At 37.1% G+C, this 14,894-nt stretch overlaps 2 protein-coding genes across 2 annotated transcripts; one reads left to right on the top strand and one right to left on the bottom strand.

The window, feature by feature from the left end:
• Nucleotides 1-484: 484 nt before the first annotated feature.
• Nucleotides 485-3,270, top strand: LOC113089632 (uncharacterized). Its single transcript, XM_026256090.1, has 2 exons — nucleotides 485-660; nucleotides 1,450-3,270. The coding sequence occupies exons 1-2, from the start codon at nucleotides 649-651 to the stop codon at nucleotides 2,683-2,685; spliced, it is 1,248 nt and encodes a 415-aa protein (XP_026111875.1). The 5' UTR covers nucleotides 485-648; the 3' UTR covers nucleotides 2,686-3,270.
• A 219-nt stretch (nucleotides 3,271-3,489) lies between these two features.
• Nucleotides 3,490-6,441, bottom strand: LOC113089633 (THAP domain-containing protein 1-like). The gene is made up of 6 exons (XM_026256091.1): nucleotides 6,228-6,441; nucleotides 5,910-6,058; nucleotides 5,595-5,639; nucleotides 4,970-5,002; nucleotides 4,022-4,176; nucleotides 3,490-3,808 (listed from the first exon to the last, which is right to left on the bottom strand). Exons 1-6 carry the CDS (start codon nucleotides 6,369-6,371, stop codon nucleotides 3,735-3,737), a joined length of 600 nt encoding a protein of 199 aa, XP_026111876.1. The 5' UTR covers nucleotides 6,372-6,441; the 3' UTR covers nucleotides 3,490-3,734.
• Between the last annotated feature and the right edge of the window lie 8,453 nt (nucleotides 6,442-14,894).

Here is a 14,894-nt window from a genome sequence, read left to right as displayed (position 1 = left end):
AGATAGATAGATATATTAGAAACAGACAGATTATAGATAGATAGATAGATTAGAAACAGTCAGATTATAGATAGATAGATAGATAGATAGATAGATAGATAGATAGATAGATAGATATTTAGAAACAGTCAGAAGATAGATAGATAGATAGATAGATAGATAGATAGATTAGAAACAGTCAGATTATAGATAGATAGATAGATAGATAGATAGATAGATAGATAGATAGATAGATAGATAGATAGATAGATAGATAGATATTTAGAAACAGTCAGAAGATAGATATTTAGATAGATAGATAGATAGATAGATAGATAGATAGATAGATAGATAGATAGATAGATAGATAGATAGATAGATATGATATGATAGATGAATTTGAATGAGTTTGAATGGGTTAGTAATAGTACATAGAATATGTACACGGTACATACGCCTTATTCAGCCCGCCGCCATTTTGAATCGAAAACGAGGCTGTGAGGGTAAACCGGAAATAACAACAACTAAACATGGCTGTGTGGACTACGAACCTGTCATATCTTCCTCCTCTTACGCTCAATGTTGTGGAGTCATGGGCGGACGAAGGATCAAAAATTCCCAGGTCTATCCTCCTGAAAGGTTACAGCAACTGGATCGAGGGTTATATCCATGATGTTGAAGGTAAACAGTTACTTTTTCAACTTTCTTGTGAGGTTAGCTTAGCATTCTGCATTGAAGATCACGATAGCGCAAATGTTGCCGAACGACCTAACGTTACATACTGATTGTATGTGCTGCTAACATTCGCCTCTTAGCCAACTCGAAGTGTTGAACTGTAGTGTTTGATGTCCATGATAACTGTGGTTTTACAGTGAAGAGAAACGAAGCAGGCTGTAGTGTTAGGGCCCGGTCTTTTCGCTCGATGCGAAAGAACGAGCCGCCTTACAACATGAAGGTATTTTGTGTTATTGTGAGGAAATTTCTACGTTACAGCCTCCATGTTCAGGAGGGTTCATGTTGAGTTCAAGTTTTGGTCCTTCGTTCATTTTTGGACCTTGTTTGTATGTTTGTTCGTTCGTTCATACTAAATACCAGGTGTTTCTAGTAAGCAGCGTCATTTTAAAATGCAAGTTGTTATTGTTGACATGAATATGGTCTTAAGTAGTTTTTCTGATCTTTAATGTTGTATATACATTTCTTTATATAAGTACTACTGGGGGAATAAAACGGTTAGGCTGATAGCTGTTTGGGATATAAAAAAACAAACAAACAAAAAAACATTAACTGACGTATCTTATTACACAGATGTAATAAGTAGATTCTAACTAATTACTTTTTTATATCTTGTTGTAACGTAAGTGTAACTTAGTTATACCAACAACCGTTATAGTTTTGAAATACTTTAAGACCAAAGTATAAAAAAAAAATTAGTTAATGTCTTTTTCTTAACATTTTGTTGCTTTTTTGCAGGTGGAGCTGGCTTCAGAAAACCCTTTTATCCGAGACACCCACTGCACTTGTAAAGCAGGATTGGGGCACTGTAATCATTTACTAGGACTACTATACACACTGGCTCACTACCTAAAAATGGAGCATAAATCTGTACCACCAAGAGCAAGTAAAACCTCTTTGCCTCAAACATGGCATGTGCCATCAAGAACATTAGGACTAAAGCCAAAGCCAATCAGCACAGTATCGGTTTCCAAAGTAAAACCACCAAATAGTAGTACCCATAGAGTAAACCGCACAAGTGAGGGAATTCTTCCAAATGTTTACTGCCCAGTCCCTGTCCCATTGCCCTGTAGTGAATTTGAAGAAAATCTGAGGGAAAACCTAAAAGCATCAGGCAGCAGAAGCCACATGTTTAAACTATTAACTGCCAGTAACCAACAAAAACAACTTGTCACCACAGAGTTCGGCGACTTACCTTTAGGGTCTGTTTTATCCTACCAATTACCCCAGCAGACTGTGTCCCTTGAAGAGCACCCTACACTGCCTCTTCCTCCACAACCATGCTCCTACGCAACTGTATTAAACCAGGAAGAACATAATTTCTACGGAGGTCTGATAATTACATCAGAAGATTCACTACACCTGGAAAGTGGAACCAGGGACCAAAGCAGCATCACTTGGCATCGGCTACGCGCAGAGAGGATCACATCAACATCTTTTAAGCGGGTCTGTTCTAGAGTTAAAGACTTTGACAAGTTAGCTGCTGACATGTGTGCAAAACAAACCATTCAGACCAAAGCTATGAAAAGAGGCATACAACTTGAGCCTGTTGCTGCTGCAGAATATGAAAAACTCACTGGAAACAAATTGTTTCCCTGTGGCTTAATAATTAATCATCATGCCCCTCACCTAGGAGCCTCACCTGACAGGAAGGTAGTCGACCTTACAGCAGATCCTGTCCACGGTCTTCTCGAGATCAAATGCCCAAACAAAGACAGCTTCAAAAACTGCTCATATTTGACAAATGCAGCAGGGAACTTCACTCTAAAAAAGACCCACGAGTACTACTATCAGATTGTTGGACAAATGGGGATTAGTGGGTTTACCTGGTGTGACTTTTTTGTCAAATGCAATAGTGATTACCACCTGGAACGTATCCATTTCAACAAAGATGAATGGGAGGAGCTGAAGTGTAAGCTTGATTTTTTCTTTTTCAGCTGTTTCTTACCTGTTCTCTGCAACAGGAGAGTGTAAACCGAAACAAGACCTCAAATTACCCTTTGAAGGGATAGTGTAAAACCTGTAGTGATTTTAATTCACCATCTTTATAAAATGTAAATATGACAAATGAAACTGTATTCCTATGAAATGCAGAATGTTTTAATTCTCTCAAACTTCAGACATGTCTGTAAATAATTAATAGTACAAATGTTATTACAAAGAGAAACTAATTAAAAGGTACATTTTTATATTGAAATGCTTTTGTAACAAAAATGTGGTAAGAATTACAATATGTAAAAATTCAGTATTATAGAAATTGTATCATTTTATTTAAAAAATATCTAAAATTTTTAACATTTTTCTTAATATACATGTAATCCAGTGTATAAACTATATAATAAATATACAAAATTGCACTTTTGTGATTCCATGTGCACTTTTTTTGTTTTTATATGTTAACTCAAAACAGTGGACCGTGAAAATTTGTGAGGATAGAACACACAGTCCAGAGCTGATTTACAGAACCAGCCAATGACAAAGGAATCACACGATCAAAAATGTGATATTCCTTGATTCGTCGAATGGCCCGTTCAATGTGAATCCTCAAACGAGCAATGTTGTGTGTTGTGTGCAAGATCCTCATGGCTGAACTGTCCGCTTGGGCCGAGAAAAGGTGGAATAACTACTGTGGCATTAATTTCATCAAGTAGGTCTTTGATTAAAAAGCCTTTGTCTACCATCACAGCATCACCCTCTTCGAGAAGATTCAAAATGCCAGATGACTTGGTGATCTCTTTATCAGAGATGCTTCCGGTGTAAAGACTGCTCACAAAAAGTCATGCTCCCATCCGGGGAAATTCCAACCAGAGATTTGAGTGTAGTCGTGCCTTTGTAGTGTGAGTAAGTCTCAGAGTTCAGTACCTTAGAGCTGGCAGATTGGACTCGAATTTCAGTACAATCCAGGATGACTCTGGTTTTGGGGTAGAGAGCTTTAAAATACTCTGGCATAAGTTCATCAACTGCAGATCTACTTGGCCATATAGGCAGACTCCCCAGCATGAAGTACAAATAATTTGCCCAGGTTACACAAATTCTACTGACTGTACTTTGTGAAACACTGAAACGCACAGCAAGGTCTTGTTCAAGAAGGCCCAATCTAATCCGGCAAAGAAACAAAAAAAACTGATTAAACAGGGAGAGATGTTGAGCCTGGAATCCAACCCTCAGTGAGTGTTGGTTTGTTTGATTGATTCTTTGCACTTGAGCCCATGAGGCCATGCTCTGTGCTGTGGGCTGTAGAGCCAAGAAACGGCTCTTACAGTGTCATAGTCAGGGAACCCAGTGTAAAACTGTATGAGTTTTGGATTACCCATAAAGTTCTGAATGCCAAACTGATTACTTCTGAGTGCTTCATTTTCAGCAGACAGACGAGAAATTTCCTCTTGTGCAGCCACAAGCTTCTCCTCTGTAGTCATGGGCTCCACACAATAATCATGATCAGTGTTTGGCATCTCTGTGACATGACTAGATTGAGAAACTGAGAGTGTTAATGGGACATGTACATTTTCTTATAATTAATCCACAAGTTTTGACGCATATCTGTCTTGTTGCACTCGCTTATTCAATGACACAAGAGTCCATGATGTGCTTTTATTTCTTAGTTTATTTTCAACATCAATTGTTTAACACTTCTTACAGTCTTCTCACATAAATCCACTTGGTTTACAACTTAAAAAAAATAATATATATATATATATATATATATATATATATATATATATATATATATATATACACACACAACAAAATATAACCAGAACATGCAACATAACACAAATAGTTGTGATACTCAATTTAAATAATGAATTATGCAATATGGCTCTTACAGAGAGAGAGAATGAGAGCAGGCAAGTAAGATTTTATACACCTATTCTATATTCATGTTTATTTCTCATTTGATGCATTTATATACCGTATTTCCACACTGTAAGGCACACCATAAGGCACACCTTCAATGAATGGCCTATTAGAACTGTTTTCATATATAGGGCGCACCGGATTATAAGGCGCATAGAATAGAAGATACTGCAGTCAAACGTTTGACTGGGTTTGTGTTATGCATCCACTAGATAGAGCTGTGATAAAGGGAATGTCAACAAAACAGTCATATAAAGACGCCTTGAGCGCCTTGATCCATATATAAAGCACTCCGGGTTATAAGGCTTACTGTCATTTTTTGAGAAAATTAAAGGCTTTTAAGTGCGCCTTATAGTGCAGAAAATATGGTACACATTTTGTATGATAGATTTCTACTAACCATTCTTCGTTGCTTGGTCCATCCTTTGTAGAACTGTAGAGAAAGAAGAGAACAGTCATGTAACAATAGTAAACAGTTGATTGCATAAAATAATGTGAACACCAATTATTATAGGGGTTAATAACATGTATGTAGTTTGTGGGGGATATTGTGAATATAATTTATTCATATTTTTGTTTATATTTTCTTGTTTGTCTATTATTGGTTTTACGCAGTGTTTAGTAATGGCTGTACTTGAGTGTGAAATTGGTAACAGGTTAGATATCCAAATAGAGCTAATTATCAGAGCCTATTTAACAAAAACATCTGTAACCTTAAGCTCAGTTGTTGTGCATTTAAAAAAACAGATTTTAAGATTAGGCCTATGACTAATTATTATTATGACTAAATCAGTGAAAAAGAATATAAAACAAAAAGTGAATGATGGGGGCCATCAAACACTAATAAAGATTGTGAACAAACAACTTAAAGAAATATTGGCTATTTTTGCAGGTATTAATATTTTGTGCAACCTCTGTTCTGTCATTGATTGAACTATACAACTTGCATATCACCATAATGAGACACAAAACTTTTAGAGTAACGTTAATTTACATGTTTATTAGTTTCCTCCATTTCTGCTCACCTTTCATCTTCCTCATGTTCTTCCTCTAAATGCCATTTTTCTTGTCTAAAGCAGAAACAAAAATAATGTTCTGAACATAAATTTGATATTTTAAAAGGGGTTGATACCAAACAGTACACAGCAAACTATTAAATACATTTCACTTTGCATAAAAATAAAGTTTCTACCCAGTAGTATTTTGTAAGACTTGACACGTTCATATTTATTTCATGTAAATGTATGAAAGGTGCTTATGACCTAGCTGTACGCTCTTATCACAAATTAATTATTTTAATCTATATAACATCATTTGAAGAATAGATCTTTTTCACTTACGATCGTAAGGTTTTCCTTTCGTTTGGCTGTTGAGTCCATGTAAACACGGAGGGAACTGAACCTCCCTTTAGCTTCCTGATTCCAGTCAGTGTTCTTGAAAAACATTCCGGAGAGAAATGTTTCGAGCACACTCGTGTGTTCTTTGTAATCTATGAAAAATTGAGATTTTGAACTTAGTTGTTGTGGTAAAATATTATATTTTAGCTATATGCAGGCGTTTAAAGGAAAATAAACATGCTCCCGTTAGAAATTAGCGTTTAGCCAAAAGGCTAACGTTAGGGTACACAGTCCTTTTTTCCATAAATGCAATATTGTTACCTGAAAATTAGGTCCAATGTCCCGTCGAATTTTAACAATCCACTTTTTCTGAAGTTCTCTGTCCTGTGGAAATTTGTGAAATGACGTATTGTCTTTATTTTGACGGCTAAACGACCGGCATCCCGGTACACAACAATACGCCATAGTGAACGCTGCTGACTGCTATCCCTCACAGCCTCGTTTTCGAATCAAAATGGCGGCGGGCTGAATAAGGCGTATAGACTATGAGTTTAATGGGCTTCAGTGTGTTTAGATTTGAATTTTTGACAGTTGGAGTTTGACGGAATGTTCAGATGAGCAGAGGCTTTTCAATGTAAGTCTATGGGAGTTTTTATGATTTTTAATCTTCATTTTTATGAAAACCGTAAGTCCGATCAGTTAGAAAAGATATAGCACACCCGGGGAGATCAGTCTGAAGAGCTGGGCCGAGTTTGGAGTCTGTAGAGTTAAAGCTCTAGGAGGAGTTAGAGTCAGAAGTTTTAGTCTCAGAAAAGGAAGAATAATAATAATAAGTTTAAGACGGATTTCAGTAAGTTGGCTTTCTCAAGCCAACTTAATAAGTTTAAATAGAATATCAGTAAGTTGGCTTTCTCAAGCCAACTTAACTAGATAAAAAAGTTCGTCAAGACAAACTTTAAGTTGGCTTGAGAAAGTCTAGCGAGAAAGTTTAAAAAGTTTAAAATTACATTTTAAGTTAAGTTAAAAAGTTTGTTAATTGCTATGCAGTCGCAAGGGTACCCGTAGTGGTTGTTAAGGTGTTGCCGTGCGGTTGCTAGGAAACCCATAGTGATTGAAAGGGTGTTGCAATGTGGTTGCTAGGGTGTTGCCATGCGGTTGCTAGGGTGTTGCTAAGGAGTTGCTAGGGTACCGTAGTGGTTGCTAAGGTGTTGCTATGCGGTTGCTAGGGTTTCTGGGACGGTTGCTAGGGTGTTGCTATGCAGTTGCTAGGGTACCCCGAGTGGTTGCTAAGGTGTTGCTATGTGGTTGCTAGGGTACCTGGGATGGTTGCTAGGGTGTTGCTATGTGGTTGCTAGGGTACCCGGGGTGGTTGCTAGGGTGTTGCTATGCGGTTGCTAGGGTACCTGGGATGGTTGCTAGGGTGTTGCTATGTGGTTGCTAGGGTACCCAGAGTGGTTGCTAAGGTGTTGCTATGTGGTTGCTAGGGTACCCGGGGTGGTTGCTAGGGTGTTGCTATGCGGTTGCTAGGGTACCTGGGATGGTTGCTAGGGTGTTGCTATGTGGTTGCTAGGGTACCCGGGGTGGTTGCTAGGGTGTTGCTAAAGAGTTGCTAGGGTACCCCGGAGTGGTTGCTAGGGTGTTGCCATGCCGTTGCTAGGGTATCTGGGGTGGTTGCTAGGGTGTTGCTATGCGGTTGCTAGGGTACCCCGGAGTGGTTGCTAGGGTGTTGCCATGCGGTTGCTAGGGTACCCAGAGAGGTTGCTAGGGTGTTGCTATGTGGTTGCTAGGGTACCCGGGGTGGTTGTTAGGATGTTGCTATGCGGTTGCTAGGGTATCTGGGGTGGTTGCTAGGGTGTTGCCATGCGGTTGCTAGGGTACCCCGGAGTGGTTGCTAGGGTGTTGCCATGCGGTTGCTAGGGTATCTGGGGTGGTTGCTAGGGTGTTGTTAAGCGGTTGCTAGGGTATCTGGGGTGGTTGCTATGGTGTTGCTATGCGGTTGCTAGGGTATCTGGGATGGTTGCTAGGGTGTTGCTATGTGGTTGCTAGGGTACCCCAAGTGGTTGCTAAGGTGTTGCTATGCGGTTGCTAGGGTGTTGCTATGAAGATAGATAGATAGATAGATAGATAGATAGATAGATAGATAGATAGATAGATAGATAGATAGATAGATAGATAGATAGATAGATAGATAGATAGATATATTAATAACAGTCAGATTATAGATAGATAGATAGATAGATTAGAAACAGATAGATAGATAGATAGATAGATAGATAGATAGATAGATAGATAGATAGATAGATAGATAGATAGATAGATAGATAGATAGATAGAAAGATAGATTAGAAACAGACAGATTATAGATAGATAGATAGATAGATTAGAAACAGATAGATAGATAGATAGATAGATAGATAGATAGATAGATAGATAGATAGATAGATAGATAGATAGATAGATAGATAGATAGATAGATAGATAGATAAGAAACAGACAGATTATAGATAGATAGATAGATAGATAGATAGATAGATAGATAGATAGATAGATAGATAGATAGATAGATAGATAGATAGATAGATAGACAGATTAGAAACAGACAGATTATAGATAGATAGATATATAGATTAGAAACAGATAGATAGATAGATAGATAGATAGATAGATAGATAGATAAGAAACAGACAGATTATAGATAGATAGATAGATAGATAGATAGATAGATAGATAGATAGATAGATAGATAGATAGATAGATAGATAGATTAGAACAGTGAGATTATAGATAGATAGATATTTAGAAACAGTCAGAAGATAGATAGATAGATAGATAGATAGATAGATAGATAGATAGATAGATAGATAGACAGATAGATAGATAGATGAGTTTGAATGAGTTTGAATGGGTTAGTAATAGTACATAGAATATGTACATAGTACATAGACTATGAGTCTAATGGGCTTCAGTGTGTTTAGATTTGAATTTTTGACAGTTGGAGTTTGACGGAATGTTCAGTTGAGCAGAGGCTTTTCAATGTAAGTCTATGGGAGTTTTTATGATTTTTAATCTTCAGTTTTATGAAAAGTATAAGTCCGATCAGTCTAAAAAGATATAGCAACTAACTTCAGATCAGTCTGAAGAGCTGGGCTGAGTTTGGAGTTTGTAGAGTTAAAGCTCTAGGAGGAGTAGCAGTTGAAAATTTTAGTCTCAGAAGAATAATAATAACTAGAATTAAAAGTTAGTGAACTAACTTTGATGTTGGCTTGGCCATCTTGGCCATGGGGGCAAAAGAGCCACAGTACTTGTGTGCCCAACATTCTTGAGTTGCCCCGCTGCAAAAAAATAAAAATAATAATACCATAAAAAAATACACCTGCAACAGTCTTTTTCCATGGTCCCTTGCTGTTTTCTTTTTTTAATAAAAAGCCTAGGCTATGATAACAGCTACGACAGGGTTGTCTAGCAGAATGCGAAATAAGTCATGCAAAAACCATAATCTCCTAAATACCATTTAATGTAATCTTATGTTAATAGTACTGACAACATATTTTAAGTTATCACACATTACTGAAAAATTAAAGAAGGGACACTATATATAGTATACTTTGGCGAGTCAAGAGCTAAACAAAAAGTCCTGTTTCATTACAAAATACTGTAACTTTTATAAACTTTATACTATCACCACAAAATTTTAATTAATATTTATTATAAAATAAATATTTCATAAAACTGAAACTTAAATATATTATTTCTATAGGCTATACTAAACAGAAAAGAAAAAATACTAAATAATAAGGCTGAATAAGCTGATCTATAGCATGTTAAATGGTGGTTGCCTGTCTATGAATGGTACACCCCTCTAAGCTCACAGAAGTGGTTTGACCCAAGTCCTCAGCAGCCAATGACATTGACCTCTTCAAACTGATTTTTAACGTGTACTTCACGTGTATTTCACGTGTATTTCAACGTGAAATACACCTTAAATACCCGCTGATTTTTCACGTGTAAACAACACGTATTTAACCGTTAAACAATATTGGATATAATATCGGAGTAATATAGTATTTTAAGAAGCTATTAAAAAATATATAAATGACTTTACCATGTTGTGCAGTGCCGATAAATAAATAATATTAAATACGTGTGTACATACATGTATTTGACCCTCTTGGCGTTCCATACACATTAAACGTGAAAAAAGGACATCGCGTTGTTTTGATATGGATTACTTTATCACAGAATATTTGTTCGGGAGCACTTGTTTAGTTTAAAAGTAGACATGTCAAGTTTTCTATAGATATATCTCTCATGTCTCTTCGTTGAGTATTCATGGAGTTACAGTTCATTTTAATGACGTGTTTGTAAATGAAGATCAGCGCAGACCAAGGCTGCAGACAGCACACCTTGTTTGTTATCTTTATTTTATAAGTGCCCAAAGTTTTGTTGTTATTATGTTTGTATCCAAAAAAAGTAGACCCTTTACAGAGACACGTTAAAATTCACGTGTATTTGACCCTCTTGGCCTTCCATACACATTAGACGTGAAAAAAGGACATCGCGTTGTTTTGATATGGATTACTTTATCACAGAATATTTGTTCGGCAGCACTTGTTTGGTTTGAAAGTAGACATGTCAAGCTTTCTATAGATATATCTCTCATGTCTCTTCGTTGAGTATTCATGGAGTTACAGTTCATTTTAATGACGTGTTTGTAAATGAAGATCAGCGCAGACCAAGGCTGCACCTTGTTTGTTATCTTTATTTTATAAGTGCACAAAGTTTTGTTGTTATTATGTTTGTATCCAAAAAAAAGTAGACCCTTTACAGATTCGATTGATGTATTGCTCTTATCTGTACGATTAAAACTGAAAGTGTAATTTAAGTAATTGTCGGGGTTATCAGGAGAAAATGACTCAAAACGCGTATATGCGTTAATCGACTCCAGAGTTAAAAGGCTGTCGTGACTTGTTTTCCTTCCAGTATTCATAAGTTGTATCACGCTGTCAAATTATATTTCATTTTGCACACATAAACATCTCAAAAACACTTGAATTCTGCTCTTGTTGTGTTCTGATGGGTGGATTAGTGCTGTGATATTATTTTTGGAAGCTCTTAAAAAATGCTGATGAAGTATTCATTTCTCTCTCGTCTTTCTCTCTGTTCTTTGGTCAGAGACATAATTTATTAATGAGATATCTGACCCGGTAATAATAACATATGTTGATTTAGCTTGTCAGTGTGAATGAAATGTGTAGCCTATTTATTTGTCTGATCTCGCCCCGAAACGCGGCTGTCATGTGACTTTTTTTTCCCTTCGCGATGTCAAATATTGCATTTTGCACACATACACGGCTCAAAAACCCCTGGATTTTCTCTTAGTGTGTTCCAATGGGTGGATTGTGTGCATTCGCAGGAATATTTATTTTAAGAAGCTCTTAAAAATATATATATAAATGACTTTACCATGTTGTGACGATGGATAGCAATTGATGTGATGTTCAGCCTGACAGATAAAATCTCACAAGCACATATAAACACTCATTTTCATATGTGTAATATATTCTTCTAATTGTTTTGTGCCGTTTCGCTGCAGTGTTTTAATGTGACAGGCTGTAAATTCTCTTCAAGTGTTCAGAGAAATACATAGCGAGCTCGCGGGCAGTTGCTGCCGCGAATATATCATGTTAATACTTTAAACAGTTCAGAAACATCTGAATTTAGCTCTTGGTGTGTTCTAACGTGTGGATTGCGTGCAATCGCCGTTTTAAAATGTCTTAAATAAGAATAAATTCGCTCGTTGTGAGCTCCGTGTTGAGACAATGCCTCCAGCAGCTGACCAGCCGTGATTCTTCTCTCGTCTGACTGGTCTCTGCCCAGAAATCAATTATTAATGAGCCCTGACCCCTGTAATAATCACATATGTTGGTTTAGCGTGTCAGGTTGAGGGAAATTGTATTATTTACTTATATTTTTAACTTGTTTAAAAGCGAAAGTAAACAAAACTCCGGGTATTGCAACCAGTAGGGGCGCGATTTTTCTCAGACAATGGAAGTCTATGGGAATTGATATTTAAAAATTTATAAAAAAAAAAACTATAAGTCTGATCACTCTGAAAAGATATAGCAACAAGCACCCCTCTATCCCGCAGGTGTCTGCCGAGTTTGGGGCTTGTAGCTTTAAAGCCCTAGGAGGAGTAGCGTTTAGTCTCAGAAAAATAATAATAAGAAGAAAAAGAAGAAGTTTAAATAGCATAACAGTATGTTGGCTTGTTGCCAAGCCAACATAATAACTAGATAAAAAAGTTCGTCAAGACAAACTTTAAGTTGGCTTGAGAAAGTCTAGCGAGAAAGTTTAAAAAGTTTAAAATTACATTTTAAGTTAAGTTAAAAAGTTTGTTAACTGCTATGCAGTCGCAAGGGTACCCGTAGTGGTTGTTAAGGTGTTGCCGTGCGGTTGCTAGGGTATCTGGGGTGGTTGCTAGGGTGTTGCTATGCGGTTGCTAGGGTACCCCGGAGTGGTTGCTAGGGTGTTGCCATGCGGTTGCTAGGGTACCCCGGAGTGGTTGCTAGGGTGTTGCCATGCGGTTGCTAGGGTACCCAGAGTGGTTGCTAGGGTGTTGCTATGTGGTTGTTAGGGTACCCGGGGTGGTTGCTAGGATGTTGCTATGCGGTTGCTAGGGTATCTGGGGTGGTTTCTAGGGTGTTGCTATGCGGTTGCTAGGGTACCCCGGAGTGGTTGCTAGGGTGTTGCCATGCGGTTGCTAGGGTATCTGGGGTGGTTGCTAGGGTGTTGCTATGCAGTTGCTAGGGTATCTGGGGTGGTTGCTAGGGTGTTGCTATGCGGTTGCTAGGGTATCTGGGATGGTTGCTAGGGTGTTGCTATGTGGTTGCTAGGGTACCCCAAGTGGTTGCTAAGGTGTTGCTATGCGGTTGCTAGGGTGTTGCTATGAAGATAGATAGATAGATAGATAGATAGATAGATAGATAGATAGATAGATAGATAGATAGATAGATAGATAGATAGATAAGAAACAGTCAGATTATAGATAGATAGATAGATAGATAGATAGATAGATAGATAGATAGATAGATAGATAGATAGATAGATAGATAGATAGATTAGAAACTGTCAGATTATAGATAGATAGATAGATTAGAAACTCAGATTATAGATAGATAGATAGATTAGAAACTCAGATTATAGATAGATGGATAGATAGATAGATAGATAGATAAGATAGATTAGTCTGAATAGATAGATAGCTAGCTAGATAGATGAGTTTGAATATAGATAGATAGATAGATAGATAGATAGATAGATTAGAACTGTCAGATTATAGATAGATAGATAGATAGATAGATAGATAGATTAGAAACTGTCAGATTATAGATAGATAGATAGATAGATTAGAAACTCAGATTATAGATAGATAGATAGATAGATTCGAAACTCAGATTATAGATAGATAGATAGATAGATTAGAAACTCAGATTATAGATAGATAGATAGATAGATAGATAGATTAGAAACTCAGATTATAGATAGATAGATAAATAGATTAGAAACTCAGATTATAGATAGATAGATAGATAGATAGATAGATAGATAGATAGATAGATAGATAGATAGATAGATAGATAGATAGATAGATTAGAAACAGTCAGATTATAGATAGATAGATAGATAGATAGATAGATAGATAGATAGATAGATAGATAGATAGATAGATAGATAGATTAGAAACAGTCAGATTATAGATAGATAGATAGATAGATAGATAGATAGATAGATAGATAGATGAGTTTGAATGAGTTTGAATGGGTTAGTAATAGTAGATAGGTTAGTCTGATTGAGTCTAATGGGCTTCAGTGTGTTTAGATTTGAATTTTTGACAGTTGGAGTTTGACAGAATGTTCAGTTGAGCAGAGGCTTTTCAATGCAAGTCTATGGGAGTTTTTTATGATTTTTAATCTTCAGTTTTATGAAAAGTATAAGTCCGATCAGTCTAAAAAGATATAGCAACTAACTTCAGATCAGTCTGAAGAGCTGGGCTGAGTTTGGAGTTTGTAGAGTTAAGCTCTAGGAGGAGTAGCAGTCAAAATTTAGTCTCAGAAGAATAATAATAATAATAAGAAGTTTAAATAGAATATCAGTAAGTTGGCTCTCTCAAGCCAACTTAATAATAAGAAGTTTAATAGAATATCAGTAAGTTGGCTCTCTCAAGCCAACTTAATAAGTTTAAATAGAATATCAGTAAGTTGGCTTTCTCAAGCCAACTTAATAATAAGATTAAATAGTAGATCAGTAAGTTGGCTTTTCAAAGCCAACTTAATAATAATAACTAGATAAAAAAGTTCGTCAAGACAAACTTTAAGTTGGCTTGAGAAAGTCTAGCGAGAAAGTTTAAAAGTTTAAAATTACATTTTAAGTTAAGTTAAAAAGTTTGTTAATTGCTATGCAGTCGCAAGGGTACCCGTAGTGGTTGTTAAGGTGTTGCCGTGCGGTTGCTAGGAAACCCATAGTGATTGAAAGGGTGTTGCAATGTGGTTGCTAGGGGTGTTGCCATGCGGTTGCCTAGGGTGTTGCTAAGGAGTTGCTAGGGTACCCGTAGTGGTTGCTAAGGTGTTGCTATGCGGTTGCTAGGGTTTCTGGGACGGTTGCTAGGGTGTTGCTATGCAGTTGCTAGGGTACCCAGAGTGGTTGCTAAGGTGTTGCTATGTGGTTGCTAGGGTACCTGGGATGGTTGCTAGGGTGTTGCTATGTGGTTGCTAGGGTACCCAGAGTGGTTGCTAGGGTGTTGCTATGCGGTTGCTAGGGTACCTGGGATGTTTGCTAGGGTGTTGCTATGTGGTTGCTAGGGTACCAGAGTGGTTGCTAAGGTGTTGCTATGTGGTTGCTAGGGTACCTGGGATGGTTGCTAGGGTGTTGCTATGTGGTTGCTAGGGTACCCGGGGTGGTTGCTAGGGTGTTGCTATGGAGTTGCTAGGG

Source organism: Carassius auratus, unplaced genomic scaffold, assembly GCF_003368295.1.
Source record: "Carassius auratus strain Wakin unplaced genomic scaffold, ASM336829v1 scaf_tig00050813, whole genome shotgun sequence".
NCBI classification, from domain to species: Eukaryota; Metazoa; Chordata; class Actinopteri; order Cypriniformes; family Cyprinidae; genus Carassius; species Carassius auratus.
Note: the sequence above shows the minus strand (reverse complement) of the source record. Positions and strands in the feature narration are given on the sequence as shown.